Source organism: Podospora pseudopauciseta, chromosome 3, assembly GCF_035222475.1.
Source record: "Podospora pseudopauciseta strain CBS 411.78 chromosome 3, whole genome shotgun sequence".
NCBI lineage: Eukaryota > Fungi > Ascomycota > Sordariomycetes > Sordariales > Podosporaceae > Podospora > Podospora pseudopauciseta.
In genome coordinates, this window is record NC_085893.1 from 1578530 (window position 1) to 1594883 (window position 16354).

General features: G+C 54.1%; 6 protein-coding genes across 6 annotated transcripts; 4 read left to right on the forward strand and 2 right to left on the reverse strand.

Moving 5' to 3' along the window:
* The first annotated feature begins 375 nt into the window (after positions 1-375).
* Positions 376-4178, forward strand: FUN12 (eukaryotic translation initiation factor 5B). The gene is made up of 3 exons (XM_062910887.1): positions 376-1225; positions 1284-3787; positions 3853-4178. Exons 1-3 carry the CDS (start codon positions 722-724, stop codon positions 4097-4099), a joined length of 3255 nt encoding a protein of 1084 aa, XP_062766869.1. The 5' UTR covers positions 376-721; the 3' UTR covers positions 4100-4178.
* Positions 4179-4256: 78 nt separating this feature from the next.
* QC763_304390 (uncharacterized protein) lies at positions 4257-7668 on the reverse strand. Its single transcript, XM_062910888.1, has 2 exons — positions 7046-7668; positions 4257-6993 (listed from the first exon to the last, which is right to left on the reverse strand). Exons 1-2 carry the CDS (start codon positions 7263-7265, stop codon positions 4310-4312), a joined length of 2904 nt encoding a protein of 967 aa, XP_062766870.1. The 5' UTR covers positions 7266-7668; the 3' UTR covers positions 4257-4309.
* On the forward strand, positions 7457-8499 carry QC763_304400 (uncharacterized protein; the record flags this gene model as incomplete). Its single annotated transcript, XM_062910889.1, has 2 exons — positions 7457-7752; positions 7811-8499. The coding sequence occupies exons 1-2, from the start codon at positions 7569-7571 to the stop codon at positions 8497-8499; spliced, it is 873 nt and encodes a 290-aa protein (XP_062766871.1). The 5' UTR covers positions 7457-7568.
* Positions 8500-8833: 334 nt separating this feature from the next.
* Positions 8834-11017, forward strand: ASK1 (DASH complex subunit ask1; the record flags this gene model as incomplete). The annotated part of the gene is made up of 2 exons (XM_062910890.1): positions 8834-8927; positions 8979-11017. 2 exons carry the CDS (start codon positions 8834-8836, stop codon positions 10433-10435), a joined length of 1551 nt encoding a protein of 516 aa, XP_062766872.1. The 3' UTR covers positions 10436-11017.
* On the reverse strand, positions 10683-11924 carry QC763_0051840 (uncharacterized protein). The gene is made up of 3 exons (XM_062905772.1): positions 11695-11924; positions 11100-11566; positions 10683-11048 (listed from the first exon to the last, which is right to left on the reverse strand). The coding sequence occupies exons 2-3, from the start codon at positions 11410-11412 to the stop codon at positions 10789-10791; spliced, it is 573 nt and encodes a 190-aa protein (XP_062766873.1). The 5' UTR covers positions 11413-11566; positions 11695-11924; the 3' UTR covers positions 10683-10788.
* A 1472-nt stretch (positions 11925-13396) lies between these two features.
* On the forward strand, positions 13397-16098 carry ERG5 (RNA polymerase C-22 sterol desaturase). The gene is made up of 2 exons (XM_062910891.1): positions 13397-14491; positions 14561-16098. The coding sequence occupies exons 1-2, from the start codon at positions 14329-14331 to the stop codon at positions 15997-15999; spliced, it is 1602 nt and encodes a 533-aa protein (XP_062766874.1). The 5' UTR covers positions 13397-14328; the 3' UTR covers positions 16000-16098.
* Positions 16099-16354: the final 256 nt, after the last annotated feature.

The following is a 16354-nucleotide window of genomic DNA, read 5'->3' on the forward strand; positions in this document are numbered from 1 at the left end:
TCTCCTTGAAGAAGTTCGTCTTGTTCTTCTTCAGTCTGAAGTTTGGGGAACCTGGAAGCTCTCAATATTTTTCGAGAGGTGGGGGACGGGCCCGCTGAAGAGTTTGGTGAAAGAACAGCTCTGTCTAGTGACCCAAGAGGGAACAAAGTGATAAAAGACAAGCACAACCAGCATTGTAATCACAAGCACAAGTTACTATTGTATAGAAGCCATCCATCCATCCATCCATCCATCCATCCATCCATCCCATCCCATCCCATCTCATCACTCACATTAAAAAAGGTGGTGAAACTGGGGTGAATATGCTGCCCCACTTTAACTCCAAGGCACGCTGCACTGCGAGCCCCTCCAGCAGGCTGTTCAACTGCCCGCCACTGCCAAACTCTGCTGACTTGCTCTCTCTGTCCCGCAACAACTGATTGATTTCTTGCTGTTCTTGTTGTCTGCCAACAACCCATCATACACACACCAGACCACTTTGCACCACATTAACTTGTTGTGTGCTCAGAACCAAGGGTCCGGAAAAGTTATATTCGCTTGTTTTCACTGTGAAATTTTCCCCGACAAACGTCGAAAAAGGCACCGCCCTTTTCCGCCTGTTGCGAACAACCCCCAGCCCCACGACGAAAGTCTAAGCAGAACCACGGACTTAATCCTACTCAAGGAACCCGTCGAAAAAGCAAATAACCTTTCTACAAGACAAAACAAAACACCGCCCAACATGCCTCCTAAAAAGAAGGGAAACAAGAAGGCCAACGACGACTGGGAAGCCGAAGCCTTTGGCGAGACCCCCGCCGCCGCCGGTGATGCCCCTGCTGGTGCTGATGCCCCCGCTGCCGAGGATGAAGCCCCTGCCGGCGGCCTCATGGCCCGCATGAAGAAGATGAAGGAGAAGCGCAAGCAAAAGGGCATGGACGAGGACTGGCTCAACGAGGTCGATACCGCCCCCGAGGGTGCCGCTTCTCCTGCTGCTGCTGCTGATGAGCACCCTGCTGCTGCCCCTGCCGCTCCTGTCGAGGCGAGCATGGAGGATGAGTTTGCTTTGCCTGCTAAGAAGGGCGGGAAGCAACAGAAGGGTGTTACTCAGGTTTCAAAGGCCAAGCAGGCTGCCATGGCGGCCGAGAAGAAGGAGGAGGAGGAGTTGGCTGAGGGGGGGAGGGTGTTGACCAAGGCTGAGAAGGAGAAGCTCAAGAAGGAGAGGGAGAAGCAGAGGAAGAAGGAGCAGGTATGTTTTTGTTCGACAAAATCTTAAGGGGAATGATTGCTAATGGTGGGAACAATAGGCTGCCAAGAAGAAGGCGACTGCCCCTGTAAAGGCCGAGCCTGCTAAGGCCGAAGAGAAGAAGCCAGATTCTCCTGCCCCCGCGGCCGCTGCTGTCGCCCCACCTCCCGCTGAGCCTGCCGGTGGCAAGAAGAAGAAGATTCCTGCTGCGCTTGCTGCTCTTCAGAAGCAACAAGAGGCTCTCCGTCGCGCCCAGGAGGAGAATGAGAGAATCGCCGCCGAGGAAAAGGCGAGGATAGAGGAGGAGGAGCGCCGCGAGGCTGAGGAGGCCAAGAGGAGGGAGGAGGAGAAGGCGAGGAAGAAGCAAAAGGAGAAGGAAAGAATCGAGCAGCTCAAGAAGGAGGGCAAGTACATGACCAAGGCTCAAAAGGAGGAGAAGGCCCGTAATGAAAGGAAGCTCCAGCAGATGTTGGCTTCTGGCATCAAGGTTGGCGCTCTGGCTGGCGAGGAGGGCGAGGAGAAGAAGGAGAAGAAGCCAAAGGCTGAGAAGAGGAGAGGTGGTGCTATGCAAAAGAAGCTCGACGAGGAAAAGGCTCTTGCTGAGGCTGCTGAGCGCGCTAGGCTCCAGGCTGAGGCTGCCGCCAAGGAGCAGGCTGAAAAGGAGCGCATTGCTCGTGAGAAGGCTGAGAAGGAGGCTGCTGAGAAGGCCGCTGCCGCCAAGGCTGCTGCTGAGGACAGCGTGGATGAGGATTGGGAGGCCGCCGCCGCGTCGGATAAGGAAGAGGTCCAGGACAGCTGGGATGCCGACTCTGATGAGGAGGGCGAGAAGAAGGCTCTGCCTTCGAGGCCGAAGAAGGATGAAGACGAGTCCGAGTCGGAAGAGGAAGACTCTGACGATGAATCCTCCGAGGACGAGGAGACGACAGCCGCCAAGCTTGCCGAGGAAAAGAGAAAGAGAGAGGCTGCCGAGCGCAGAGAAAAGGCTCACCAGGCCGCTCTTGCTGCCCGGTCTGCGGATAACCTTCGCTCGCCCATCTGCTGCATTCTCGGTCACGTCGATACCGGAAAGACCAAGCTGCTCGACAAGATCCGTCAGACCAACGTCCAGGAGGGCGAAGCTGGCGGTATCACGCAGCAGATTGGTGCTACATACTTCCCTGCCGATGCCATTCGCCAAAAGACTGCCGTCGTCAACCGGGATGGCAAGTTCGAGCTCAAGGTCCCCGGTCTCCTCATCATCGACACACCCGGTCACGAGTCCTTCTCCAACTTGCGTTCCCGTGGTTCGTCTCTGTGCAACATTGCCATCTTGGTGGTCGATATCATGCACGGTCTCGAACCTCAAACCATCGAGTCGATGAACTTGCTCAAGGCCAGAAAGACTCCCTTCGTTGTCGCCCTCAACAAGATCGATCGTCTCTACGGCTGGAAGAAGATTGACAACAACGGTTTCCAGGACTCGTTGGCTCTGCAGAGCAAGGCCGTCCAGAACGAGTTCAAGAACCGTCTCGACCAGACCAAGCTTGCTTTCGCCGAGCAGGGTTTCAACTCTGAGGTCTTTTACGAGAATAAGAACATGTCCAAATACGTCTCGCTGATCCCCACCTCGGCCCACACCGGCGAGGGCATCCCCGACTTGCTCAAGCTCATTGCTCAGCTTACCCAGGAGAGGATGGTCGGCTCGCTCATGTACTTGTCCGAGGTCGAGGCCACCGTTCTCGAGGTCAAGGCTATCGAGGGTTTTGGTATGACCATCGATGTCATCCTGTCCAACGGCATTCTCAGGGAAGGCGATCGAATCATGCTGTGTGGTGTTGAAGGTGTCATCAAGACGAACATCAGAGCGCTGCTCACGCCGGCTCCCCTCAAGGAGCTGCGTGTCAAGTCTCAGTACGTCCACAACAAGGAGGTCAAGGCGGCTCTGGGTGTGAAGATTTCGGCTCCTGGTCTTGAAGGCGCCATTGCCGGTTCCAGGCTTGTTGTCGTCGGTCCTGATGATGACGAGGATGACCTCGAGGAGGAGGTCGAGGCCGATCTCGCCTCTCTCTTCAGCCGTGTCGAGAAGACCGGTCGCGGTGTCTCGGTCCAGGCGTCCACCCTTGGTTCCTTGGAAGCCCTGCTTGACTTCCTCAAGGACTGCAAGATTCCCGTTGCCAACGTTGGCATCGGCCCGGTCTACAAGCGCGACGTCATGCAGTGCGGTGTCATGTTGGAGAAGTCGCCTGATCTCGCCGTCATGCTGTGCTTCGACGTCAAGGTCGACAAGGAAGCGCAGCAGTATGCCGATGAGCAGGGCATCAAGATTTTCACTGCCGACATTATCTACCATCTCTTTGACAACTTCACCAAGCACCAGGCCGAGCAGCTGGAGAAGAAGAAGGAGGAGTCCAAGATGCTGGCTGTCTTCCCTTGTGTGTTGTCGCCGGTGGCCGTGTTCAACAAGACGAACCCTATCGTTGTTGGTGTGGATGTTGTTGAGGGTGCGCTGAGGATTAACACGCCTATTGCGGTGATTAAGCAGAACCCCAACACCGGGTTGAAGGAGGTGATCAATATTGGCAGAGTGTATGTTTCTTTTTTCTCCTCCCCTCTTTCTGTAATTGTGATCCCAGAAGCTAACGTTGTAACAGCACGTCCATCGAGCGTGAGCATAAGCAGATCCCCATCTGCAAAAAGGGCCAGCCGTCGGTTGCCGTCAAGATTGAGATGGGCAGCCACCAGCCGACGTATGGCAGGCAGCTTGAGGAGAAGGACATGCTGTACTCTGCCATTTCGAGAGCGAGCATCAACTGCCTCAAGGAGTTTTACCGGGCGGATATGACGAATGATGACTGGCAGTTGATTATCAAGCTGAAGCCCATGTTTGACATTGCTTAAAGGGTTAGGGAATGGAAAACGGGATGGGGGGAAGGGAACAGGGTGTGATATGGTTTTTGGTACACAAAAATGGACGGGGGGATGTTATTTTGTGTTGTTGTCACTACCAGTTGGTATTTAGTATACACAATGTTATCAAGTATGGGTATCTTTGTGGCTGTGGTGGGAGTGTTTGTTGTATTTTTCTACTGATATCATGTATGTATGCTACTACCTCTTTTTGGCATACCACCCCTCCAAATCCAACCTTGTGAGTAACATCTCTATGGTATTCTCCTGGTCTTTGCCACCCCTCCTCCCTTCAGCAGTGGGTGTTTTTTCAGACAGGCCCCGGAGGACGGTGACGAAAACTTCGACCTTGCGGTGGAATCTTTTGTAGAGGTCCCTCTCTTCGTCGTGGTGCTGCTGTCCGTGCAACTCCAAGTGGGCATCGGCAGCTTTGATTCTGACAAGTCGGGCGAAGGAGAGGATTAAGGAGAGGACTTCTTCTAGGAGAGCCATAACGGGTTGTTGACGTTTCCGAAGTAATAAGCAAGACATGATACTGTCCAGCGTTGCCTCCTGTTTCTGCCTCAAAATCTCGGGACTGATCCCCGCTCTGGCGCTGTCGGCGGGGTCGGGGAGGGTGGCTTCGATGGTGTCGAGCCAGGTCTCGAACCGCCTCCAGACTTTTGCGATTCCGATATCAAAAAAGTAGTTTGCTACCGCAAAGGCAAACCCCCTCGCCTCCCACGCAAACCGTAACGTGACGTCTTCGCTGTCTGGCGGTAACCCCGAGGTGGAGAAGCTGCTGGCTGCGTGCAGCACTCTCAACACCCGAATCAAAAGGCGGGAGATGCGGTCGTATTTCGCCAGGACCTGCGGCGTTATCACTGCGCGAAGGGGTGGCGGCGTGGTGTACGCCAACCTCAGGAAATCCAGCGCTCCCAACCCGTCGACGTTCATGCACTTGTCTATTTCCTCCGGGGTGAGGTCGTGACGGATGGAGAATGACAGGTCGCCCGGTAACCGGCCTCCTTTTTCACCGCCCCCGCCGAGAGAATCGGACAGCACCCCCATCAAAGCCAGTCTGAGCTCTGAAGACGCCGGAGGCCAAGTTCGACGGTTAGATCCGAGGCGGAGACCCATTGACGAGGAGCCGCCTAGTGCGACGCCTTTCTGGCGTTCGGTGGTGGAGGAGTCAGGGTCGAACAACGCGCTGGACAACCGGGCGACGAGGAGGCCGTTGGAGAGGAGGAAGGATTGATTCAGCAGGGAGAGGTGGGAGCGCAAGGAGTGGGAGGTGAAGAGGAGGGTTGTAGTCAGGTGGGACAGGAGGGCTGATTGATATGTCAGTAGTGGACTGAACGATAGGAGTGGTAAAAGGGAGGTGTGTGGTGACAGGGCTGTCTTGTGAGATAAGGGGGAGTAAAGGTGTGATTTCAGCAGCTGGGCAAGGTCATCCGCCGGCGGTGGCTCCCTCAGCGGTTGATCCATCTGCTTCATCGACTCGAGAATATTCGTAGCAACCTCCGCTTCCGACTTCCCAAACACAGAAAACTCTACTGCACCACTCTCCTCCGTCTTCGAATCACCAGTTTGTTCACCCCCCACGCCGGCAGCCAAGAGAACCCTCTCAACAGCCCCCCTGTACTCCTCCACCCTCCCCTCCAACCTCGCAATAGCCTCCCACTCAAACTCCCACTCCAACCTCGGCGGCTTCGTCAACTCGACCACATCTACCCGCGCCAGGGGGTGCTCAGGATGGTGCTCCCTCAAAAACCGCAGATTCCTCCCCGTTTCGAAAATACTCTCCGCCATGTCCCCGGGGACAAACCCCGGCATTTTTGACTCGTCTAGAAAGTACTCTGGCTCGTCCAGATCGCACCCCTGGTCGTCAATCCACATTTTGTCTGCCACCTTGACAAACCCCTTGCCTGAACCACCTGTCTTGCTGACGGGAATACCCTCCTCCACCTTGGTGCCGATCCATTCCTCGACGAAATCCGTCCAGGGCCGGGAGACGATTCTTAGGACTTCGTTGGTAGCCGCGCGCAAGAGATCGTCTTTGTATTCCGCTTCCTGGACCGCCTGGAACAATGCAGAAAGCATGGCCTCGTCTGTCTTTGCCGTGGCGACCTTCTGGACGAGGTTCTTGAAGTAGGAGAGGACTGTCTGGACGGGCTGGACGAGGGATTGCAGCTGGAGGATGGATCTGACGTTGCGGCTGCGGGTGCTGAGCTCGGTGCCCACGGTGGTGATGAGACGGGCGATGACGCCTGCGAAGGCGATGCGGGTTGGGGAGGAGGACGGGGAGGAGTAAGCGGTTTCAGAGTAGTACTGGAGGTGTCTCGTGCAGTTGCCGCAGTCGAGGCAGAGGTTGTCGATGGCTTTGATCAAGTCGAGGGTGATGCCCGAGGTGCGGAGGAGAGGGGCGGTTTTGGTGAAGGAGTTTTGGGTGGAGTCCCAGGTGAAGAGGAGGGAGCTTCTGCCTAGGGATAGAGTCAAAAGACAGGCGGAGTAGATTGAGTTGTCCAGGATGTCGGGTGGTTTGTTTTCAGTGTCGTTGTTTGAGGCTGCGATTATGGAGTCGAAGGCTGCTGGGCCGGCTTCTGTGATGAAGGAGGTAGGCCCTTCTTTGGTCTTCTCAAAGGCTTCCCATGTTTTGTACTGGGGTTTGGCGCTGGCGACATCGTCTGGGAGAAGCCAAAAGTCTTCCTCCTCGCTAGAGAGTTCGTGGTCGAGCTCTGGTTGGTCTTCTTCCTGAGCTGTATCGGCACAGGGGGCTTTGGCATGCTGAGCGGCAAGATCTCTAAAGATGGGTGGAAGTTTAAAGAAAGCATCGTCGTTCTCCTGGCCAAGTTCAGGAGTCGGATGCCCTTGTAGTTGAGAGCTGATCAGTCCATCTTGTGTTCCTAATTACTAGTTAGCATCTGCACCTCATAGCCTGCAGGAAGAAATACATACCTTCAGCTCCCCATGAAAACAGGGGGTTCTGTTTATTGATCTCCTCGATAGACTTGGCAAGCCAGTTGGAGGGCCGCCAAAAGTCGGGAATTGCAAAGAGATTAGAGAGGTCATCCTCGTCGTCTTTGTCTGCATATTTCTTCTTTAATGGGGGTATCTTTAAACGAGCATCCGAGAAAAAGCTGCTGGTGTCGGTATTTACATCATGAAGGCCCGCCATCTTTGATGTGCTTGGTGTTGTAGTAGTGTTCACTTGACTGAGCGCTGAGAAGGGAAAGTGGAACGCGTACGGAGCACCCCAGTCGCGTAAATTGACCCGCTAAAGCTTCCCTGATCCCTGTCTGTCAACTGCGCTGCAGCCACAGCGGTCGGAGCGCTTGGCTGCGACTCAATTGAAGCTTGAAGCTTCAACTTTCCTCCGACTCAATTCTTGAACCGACACACATCGTATCTTCCGTGAGCAGCTATTCGGTTGATAATTCTCCTCGATTCGACAACCACAAGATAACTAAATAGAGCCGACATGCCTCCCAAGAAGAAAGGCGGGCGCGCAAGCACCCAGGCCGCCGCGACTCCAGACGATGCGATGGACATTGATACACCAGCCGCTTCAGAGACACCAGCTCCCCCAAAAGAGGTTACGGACCCGTGGACGGACGACCAGGTCGCTTCTCTTTTTAAGGGCGTCATTCGGTGGAAACCAGCAGGTTCGTCGGCCTGCCATTCACCCATACCTCGCCGAGATAGTCTGCTCACAGTCACCAGGAATGCACAAACACTTTCGGATACTGGCCATCAGCGAGCACCTCCGTAACCACGGAATAGACCCCGACGTATGGCCACACACCCGAATCCCCGGCATCTGGGCTAAGCTACGCGAATTCTATAACTTAGAAGCCATCGACGAGCGAGAGAACAGTATGGATCCGCCAGAAGAGAAGGGCCAGCCCAGACGATACCTCGACTTTAGACTACCATTTAAAGACTACGTCGACCTGATGGAGGAGAGGGCTCGCGCAGATCCCAGTGAGGCACCGTCCAGTCCGCCACAATGGGACCCCAACGACCCTACCGCTGGAGGTGACGGGAAAAAGAGGAAGCGAGCGGCAGCCACATCGGCAGCATCAACGGACGGGAACACTAAGACTCGAAGTTCTACTGTTGAGGCCACCGATAACGAGACTCCTGCAGCTAGTCCCTCCAGGAAGACGGCCAGGACCGGTAGAAATGCCAAACGTGCTGCTAGTAGAGGACGCAAGGCGAAGGAAGAGTCACCCCCTCCTAGTGAAGAGGAGAGCGAGGAGGAAGAGGGGTCTGAAGAGGACGGGGAAGAAGAGGATGATGAAGAAGAAACGGGCACACCTGCATCTACCAAGGGCGGTAGGTCAACAACCAGAGGCCGGACTGCCACCAGAGCGAGAGGTCGAGGGCGAGGACGAGGTCGGGGTAGATAGGATCCACAGGCTGACTATCGCCCATTGTATTCATGGGGTGGTCGCTGACCAATTTCTTATTTCTTTTTGGGGAGGGCTCATGCAGATTGTTAGGCGTACTGGTTATACCCTGTTATGGTTATTGAAAGCAAATAACGCCCTGAGCGTGTCAATCTGTATTATTTTCCAGTCTCGAGATGTTTGCGTGGTGTTGATCGCAAATGGGAACCCCGCCAAAAATAGCCCCGCAGTCGCGATTGACATGACGCGCTGCTGAATTTGGGCCCAATGCTCACGACATCATCTTTGTTGACAAACCCCCAAACGCAACACAGCACTACACTACAAACTCACAATGTCTCGCCCAGGTTCTACTGTGCCGGCGAGGCCTTTGACTCTCACCGAAGAGCTCGAGAAGCTCGAGCAATCCATCACTCTTACCCTTCAAGGTGCCCATATTTCTGTCTTCCCAACGATATGCCCCCGCTAACATGTCCCAGAAATCGACCACAACTTTAGCAGAGCGCACCGCATTGTTACCGGCAGCATCTTGCCTCTTGTAGAACAGTATGGCGAACACTCTCGGAATGTGTGGGAGGCGACCAAGTTCTGGAAACAATTCTTCGAGGCCTCTGCCAACGTCTCGCTGTCTGGATATGAAGAGCTGGCCAACAACGAGCCCGAGAGCACCGAGATCGAACAGACAGTAGACGAAAGTACTGCCCAGTACAGCACTCCCCGTAACCAGCAACAACACCACAACGAAGGCGTCAGCCATCTCGAGGCGAATCAATCCTCGGTAGTCTACCCCAGCGGCAGCCGACAACAACAACAGCAACAACAACAACAACAGCAGCACCAGCACCAGCACCAGCACCAGCACCAGCACCAGCAAGACGAATCAATGTTTGACAACAGCGACGAAGACGTCTCGGGCAGCACCCCCCGCCCTACCATAGGGAAAACCATACCCTCCCGCTCCCAAATGGCGACGCTCTCCTCCCCCTACGAGAACCTCAGGCGGGACTATTCACAAAAACCCAACACGCCAGGCTACGAGCCCACCCCAAAGCAAGAAGAAGAAGACAACACGTCCCTCCTCATCCAAGAATTCACCACCCGCCTCCCAGACATGTCCATGCACCCCCGTCACTCCCCTCCCGAGCAATCCCACACGGCAACACAATTCCTCGATTCCGACGACGATTTGGCGTTCTTGAAACCAGGCAACAAGAAAAATACCGACCCGGTCCTCCACCATTTGAAGGACAAAAACTTCCGCGTCATGGCCACCCCTCACAAAGGCCACACGGGAGTTACACCTCTCAAATGGAAAATAACCTCTAACCAATCCCTCTTCACTACCCCCGGCAAAGGCAAGTCCGGTGCTGATCCAACAATCACCTCCCGCCCCATCTGGGCCGATTCCCCGGGCGACAGCCCAGAGATTGCGCTGCCACAACTGCGCTCAGCGGCGTTTATGTCGCCTACCAAGGCGGCGTATCGGTCTGCGGCGCTTAAACAGAGTGTTAATGCCCCTAGGACGCCAGGGGTGAGCGTGCAGACACCGGCGGCAAAGGGGGGGAAGACGAGGGATGTGTACAATGAGGATAAGTATGCGAACGCGACGGGGGATGAGCTAGGGTGGAGCGAGGATGATGATGAGGATGAACGGGAGCTGAGCGAGATGGGGATGAGCCCGCCGAAGACGATTCAGTTTGCGCTGCCGCCTGGGAGGTTGATGCAGACGCCTGCGAGGGAGGCGAGCAGGAGGATTGTGGAGGGGTTGCTGATGAGGGCTGGGGAGGGGGATATGACGTTGGATTTTACGGGGGTTGTGCCTGGTTTTGGGGGAGAGCAACAAGAACAACAAGGGGGGAATGGGGGGCAGAGGGGGATGGAGTATAGTCCTACGTTGGTGAAGATGAGTTTGGAGATGCAGGATGATACGTTTTAGGGTGTAAAAGGGGGGGGAGGGGTGGCAGGTGTCAATACAGTGGAGGGTCGAGATGGGGGGTAAAATAAGGGTCTGGATGTGGGATGTGGTATGTGGTGTGTGGTATGTCGTGTGTGGGATGTGGTATGTGGGTGTATATACGTCGTGTTTTGCTGTATGAAAAAACTGAAGAGTGTATGTTGAGCCCAATTCTGTGCATCTATGCTCCTCTTTTGTTTCCCTTGCCATTACCCTACCCATCCTTCTCATGGTTGGTGTATCCCACCTCCTGTCCAGCTAACCACCTCCCCTTTAATAAGAGACAGCTAGCAGATTGACCCTAAACCTTCGATTATCCTCACCGTTAAAGGGAGTCAAAACCCCATGTTGATCTGGTTCTTCATCACTTGGCTTTTGCTTGCTGGCTTCCCGCCTGATGAGGAGCTCTTGGAGGACTTGGCTTGGGACTTGAGATAGGAGATGTCGGTGGTTGTGCTGGCTATGGAGGCTGTGTCATCGGAGGAGGAGGACTGTTGTGACTGGGACTGCTGCTGCTTGGCTTGGGCGTGGGCGGCTTTTTGGTCGGCCATGATTTGGGTGGCGTAGTTGCGGGGGTAGAGGGGGGAGTTGAAAGCTGGGTGAAATTGTTAGTGGAGGGAGGGTGATGGGGCTGGGGGGGGCTTACTGTTGGAGGACATGGCGGTGGTTGTGGAAGTGAAGTTGGGAATGGTGTTGGTGGTGAGAATAGCGGTGGTGGATGTGGTTGTGATGGTGATGGTTATGGTGGTGGTCACTGTATAAATGGTGATGGCCGTTTTGAGTGGTGCGATGATAGTTGTGCAAGTGTATGTATGTGTGTGTGTGTGTGTGTCTGTGTGATTTTCTGCCTGGTGACAACCTGAGGACAAAAAAGGGGCGTCCAACCCAGATCTTATATACACGACAGACAGGACAAGCTTTTCTAGTACCAGGTACGGCATACTTGAGAAAACAAGCATTGGTTACCTTACCAAGGACTGAAATCCTTCCCGTCAGCCCCATCCATCGTCCTGTAGTTGGTGAACCCTACGTAGCTGCCTACGCCGCTGCCACACACGTCCACACTACCGATCCATGCTGTCGGTCCACCCGTGGAAAAGTGGCTTCGCAAGGCTGGTCGTAATCAACAGCCCGTTTGTAATCTGTGTGTGTGTGTGTGTGTGTGTGTGTGTGTGTGTGTGTGTGTGTGTGTGTGCAACGGTGGTGGACAGCATGCTAGTAGACAGACACAGAACACACACCGGTAAGTGAGTCACCCACCGCTCCGTTGGCTATAGGTAGTTCAGAAACTAGCATGAGATGAGACGAAAAAGGAAAAGAAAAAAGAAGAAAAAAAGTGGGTTGCAGCGTGGTGTCAATGTGCATGCGTACACAGCCTACGTCAAACGGTTTTTTCGTACCATTGTCACTTCTTGTTGGTGTACATACAAAGACAGGACGGCGTCACACCGGGCGATGGGTGTCGTGTGTGGTGGGCAGATAGATGCAAGTCAGAATGGGGGTAGCCGCGCGTGTAACAATGAGAAAAAAAAATACGCCCTGTGTGACGGTGTGTCAGATTCTAGATTTTTTTTAAAAGGTTTCTTCTTCTTGCAGATAGGCGGAGAGATCTATCGTGACTGTTCTATGGTGAGAAGTTGTGGCTGTGACTAGGTATGCCACCGCACCGCCAACCGGTTGATTAAGGTATGGGAATAGCAGTGCCAGAAGGGTTGTAAATACACCAACGGCCCCTTTTCATTTCTCACTGTTGTTCTGCAAAAAATAACGACATCATCAGAAAATTTCTCAAGGTCTGTTGGACATACGTCGTGTCGTCGTCAACATGTATCTGGATGCCTGATATCAATACCACCAGACCCCGGCGACTTTTCTCGCTCTTGATGCAGCCCTTGCTTGCGTCTTCACCTTCGGACTTTGTCTAGAATCTGCACGGTCCTTCTTATCAGCATGACCTTTCTGTGTAAGTGCCGATGCTGCTGGGTAGCATTCATAGCAAAGAAACACCAAAACCTTGTTTACTAAGACAGAAAGAAGTCGTTGCCTGTTGCGTAAGGCTGTTGTTTCCTGACCCGTGAGGCTTGCGTGTGCTCAACATGCTGAAGGTTAGGGGTGGTGGTGAGAGGCCAAATTAGGCAGGTGGTTGAGAACGACAGATGATAGTTCTGCCCAGCTAGGCGCCGCGTGAGTAATCCAGACAGGAACGTCGAGGTGATGGCGTCGAGGCCGGGCCGTACATTTCTTTACTCAATAGTGCCAATTCGGCTTTCCCAGCTTCCTCCATCGTTACCATGTATGTTCTGAACAATCCAAGTCATGTTATGGTCTATGTATGGTATTTCCCACCCTCTCTAGAACGGGCTTAGCATACATTCTTCGCAGAATGTCAAGAGGAAGTAGCATCACATGTCTAGAAACAGAAAAAATTCTTTCCTGTGTCGAGTGTTGAACAAGCACAAAAAAATGACCTTGTGGTTCAATAGGTTGGACGACCGGTTGTCAAATAGTTGCACTTACACCATTTTCTTGACTACTGAGGTGATCAAGCCATGCGCTAACAGTTTAGTGCGAGATCAACACCTCCAGCTGCTAAGATGACAAGAAAACCCCCCCTGTCTTGTCCCTGCCAGGGGAGATCTCGTGAGCCTATACGGGGTGACGGGCAGATGACTTGGTGATACGGCATCAGATATCTCCCGGTGATGTACAGAAAATCAGAGCTCTCTGCGCCTGTTGACAGTCCCGACACCGGACTGTGATATGCGTTGGTGGTGGCACAATGGAGCTGTCATCGGCCATTGTCAAATCAGACGAGGCCAAAGCTCCTGCCCTGTCACACTCGCAGCTATCATCCCAAGTTTGCCGTTGGCAGTTGTCTTGTTGACTTTCTCAGGGGCGTCAGTACGTCGTTTGTTGTCCACCCAACCAGAGCCTCGTAGAAAACGAAATTTGGATACGCGTATGGAATAGAAACCGTCTCGGCGACGACAATGACGTCCTTCTGGAAGCATTGACATGTTTCATTCGGGGTCCCCCGCAAATTGGCGTCTAGCTCGTCTGTGCCCGAAGCTCCATCAAGCTTACCAATTCAAACAGAGAGAGAGAGAGAGAGAGAACTTCTGGTGGTTCAAAAGCGAATTACAAAACCAATTCAGCAATTCGGAAAAACGCAGCCGGCTTGGCCTCCCGGATAAAGACGTTAGTAGTCTAGTAGCTTTGACTTGGTATTCTTGACCTTGCCTCGATAGGAAAGCCAGAAAAGACATCCCTGGAAGATCGTCGACATAGGAAAAAACAACAGCCCACGATGTGCTGTCGCTTTGGACACAGGGGAGAGAGTGCCAGTGTCGTGGTCGCTGTCCCAGCAGTTTGGATAGTGTCACAGGAGTCCACTAGGCATCTCAGGGCAAATACATCTCGCGCCGTTCGGGTTTGTCTGTTACTCGCGTGGTGGTGGTTTGTTGACAGAATGGTTCAACATGAGATGAATCCCCACTTCCAAGGCGACTGAACTGAGATATCCAGGCGCTAGCGCAGGGACTCAGGGCTTTGCTTGGCGGGTTCGATAGGATCAACGGCCGATTTCTGAAAGATTGGGAATTTTTTATTTTTATTTTTTTTGCGCCAGCGCCAGCAACAGAAAGGTGGGCAACAGGCGAGCCACTCGAAATCTCTGTGCATTCCCGGCCTTCCGGGATGTCCACAGGCCCCGTTCGACCAGGGCCCACACGGCCCTCGCTCTAGCATTTCTAGTCGGCCTGCTCCCGCCATCGTCTTTTCCATCGCCTTTGGCTTTTGTTGGTGCTGTCAACAGCTTCACCGCGCGCGCTACTCACCGAGGCACGCCGAAAACACACGCCGCCCGACCGCCCGCCATGGCCACCAATGCGACAAGCTTCACGTCGCCTCTGGCGACTATCAAGTATGGTGCCGTCCCAGTGCCACCACAGCTCGAGTATGTCTTCGAGATAGTCGCCAATGCGAGTGTCTGGCAGATCCTCGTCACACTTCTCGCGCTTGCCGTTGTCTATGACCAGAGTATGTGACCATATGTGGCCTATTTGCCCTCAGTTGCACTCTGCTAACATGTCCCCCTCTTTCTTCAAGTCCGGTATATCCTCAACAAGGGTACCATCGTGGGTCCCGCCATGAAGGTTCCCTTCATCGGCCCCTTCCTCGAATCTGTCAACCCCAAGTTTGAGGAGTACCACGCGAAATGGCTGTCGGGTCCCCTGAGCTGTGTTTCCGTCTTCCACAAGTTTGTCGTCATCGCCTCGACCCGCGACATGGCCCGCAAGGTGTTCAACTCGCCCGCCTTCGTCAAGCCCTGCGTCGTCGATGTCGCTCACAAGCTTCTCGGTGCCGACAACTGGGTTTTCCTCGACGGCAAGGCCCACGTTGACTTCCGCAAGGGTCTCAACGGCCTCTTCACCCGTCGCGCCCTCGAGATCTACCTCCCCGGCCAGGAGGAGGTGTACAACCGCTACTTCAAGTCCTTTGTCGATATCTCCAAAGCCGCCAACTTCAAGCCCGTCCCCTGGATGACCCAGTTCCGCGAGATCATCACGGCCGTCTCCTGCCGCACCTTTGTCGGCCACTACCTCGGCGACGAGGCCGTCAAGAAGATCGCCGACGACTACTACCTCATCACCGAGGCCCTCGAGCTCGTCAACTTCCCCATCATCATCCCCTTCACCAAGACCTGGTACGGCAAGAAGGCCGCCGATATGGTCCTCGCCGAGTTCGCCCGTTGCGCCGCCAAGTCCAAGATCCGGATGGCCGCCGGCGGCGAGCCCAACTGCATCATGGACGCCTGGGTTGTCGAGATGATTGCCTCCAAGAAGTGGCGCGACGCCGAGGAGGCCGGCAACACCGAGGGTCTCACCAAGCCGACTCATGTCCTTCGCGATTTCACCGATTACGAAATCGCCCAAACCGTCTTCACCTTCTTGTTCGCCTCCCAGGATGCCACCTCTTCTGCCGCCACCTGGCTCTTCCAGATCATGGCCCAACGCCCTGACGTCCTCGACCGCGTCCGCGCTGAGAACCTTGCTACCCGCAACGGAAACCCCAACGCCCCTGTTAACCTTGAGCAGCTCGAGTCCATGACTTACACCCGCGCTGTGGTCAGAGAGCTCCTCCGCTACCGCCCACCAGTGCTCATGGTTCCTTATGTCGCCAAGAAGCCCTTCCCCATCACTGACACGTACACTGCGCCCAAGGGCTCAATGGTCATCCCGTCGACGTACCTCGCCCTTCGCGACCCAGAAGTCTATCAAAACCCCGATGTCTTTGACCCCGAGAGGTACTACACCGGCGACGCCGAGGTCAAGGGCGCAAAGAACTACCTCGTGTTCGGCACAGGTCCTCATTACTGCATTGGTCAGCATTACGCCCAGATGAATCTTTGTCTCTTCTTGGGGAAGGCGAGTCTGCAGTTGGAGTGGGAGCACCATGCCACGCCTTTGAGTGAGGAGATTCAGGTTTTTGCGACGATTTTCCCCAAGGATCATTGCCCGCTTGTGTTTAAGGAGAGGAGATGGTAGAGGGGGATGTGTGTAGATATGAAAGGGTTAATTATAGTAAGAGGATGAATGATATGAAACACAACCTATCAGTGATGATGAAAATAATGGAAAGGAGGGAAAGGGAGGGAGGATAAGGGGGGTAATGGATGGATGGGATAAAGTTGTAATGTTTAGTTTTTTTGTTTTTTTAGGGTAGGAAGGGCGGGAGGTGTGAATAAGTTTTTTTTCTTGGATAAGATATGTGATTGTATCGAGTTTTATGGACCGTCACTGAACGGCACAGCGGAGGGTTTTGTTTCGTTGGGGTCGTGGGTAATGCTCATGTGTTGTGTACTCCTTCGGAGATGGGTAGCCAATGACAGAGAGGGTGGTG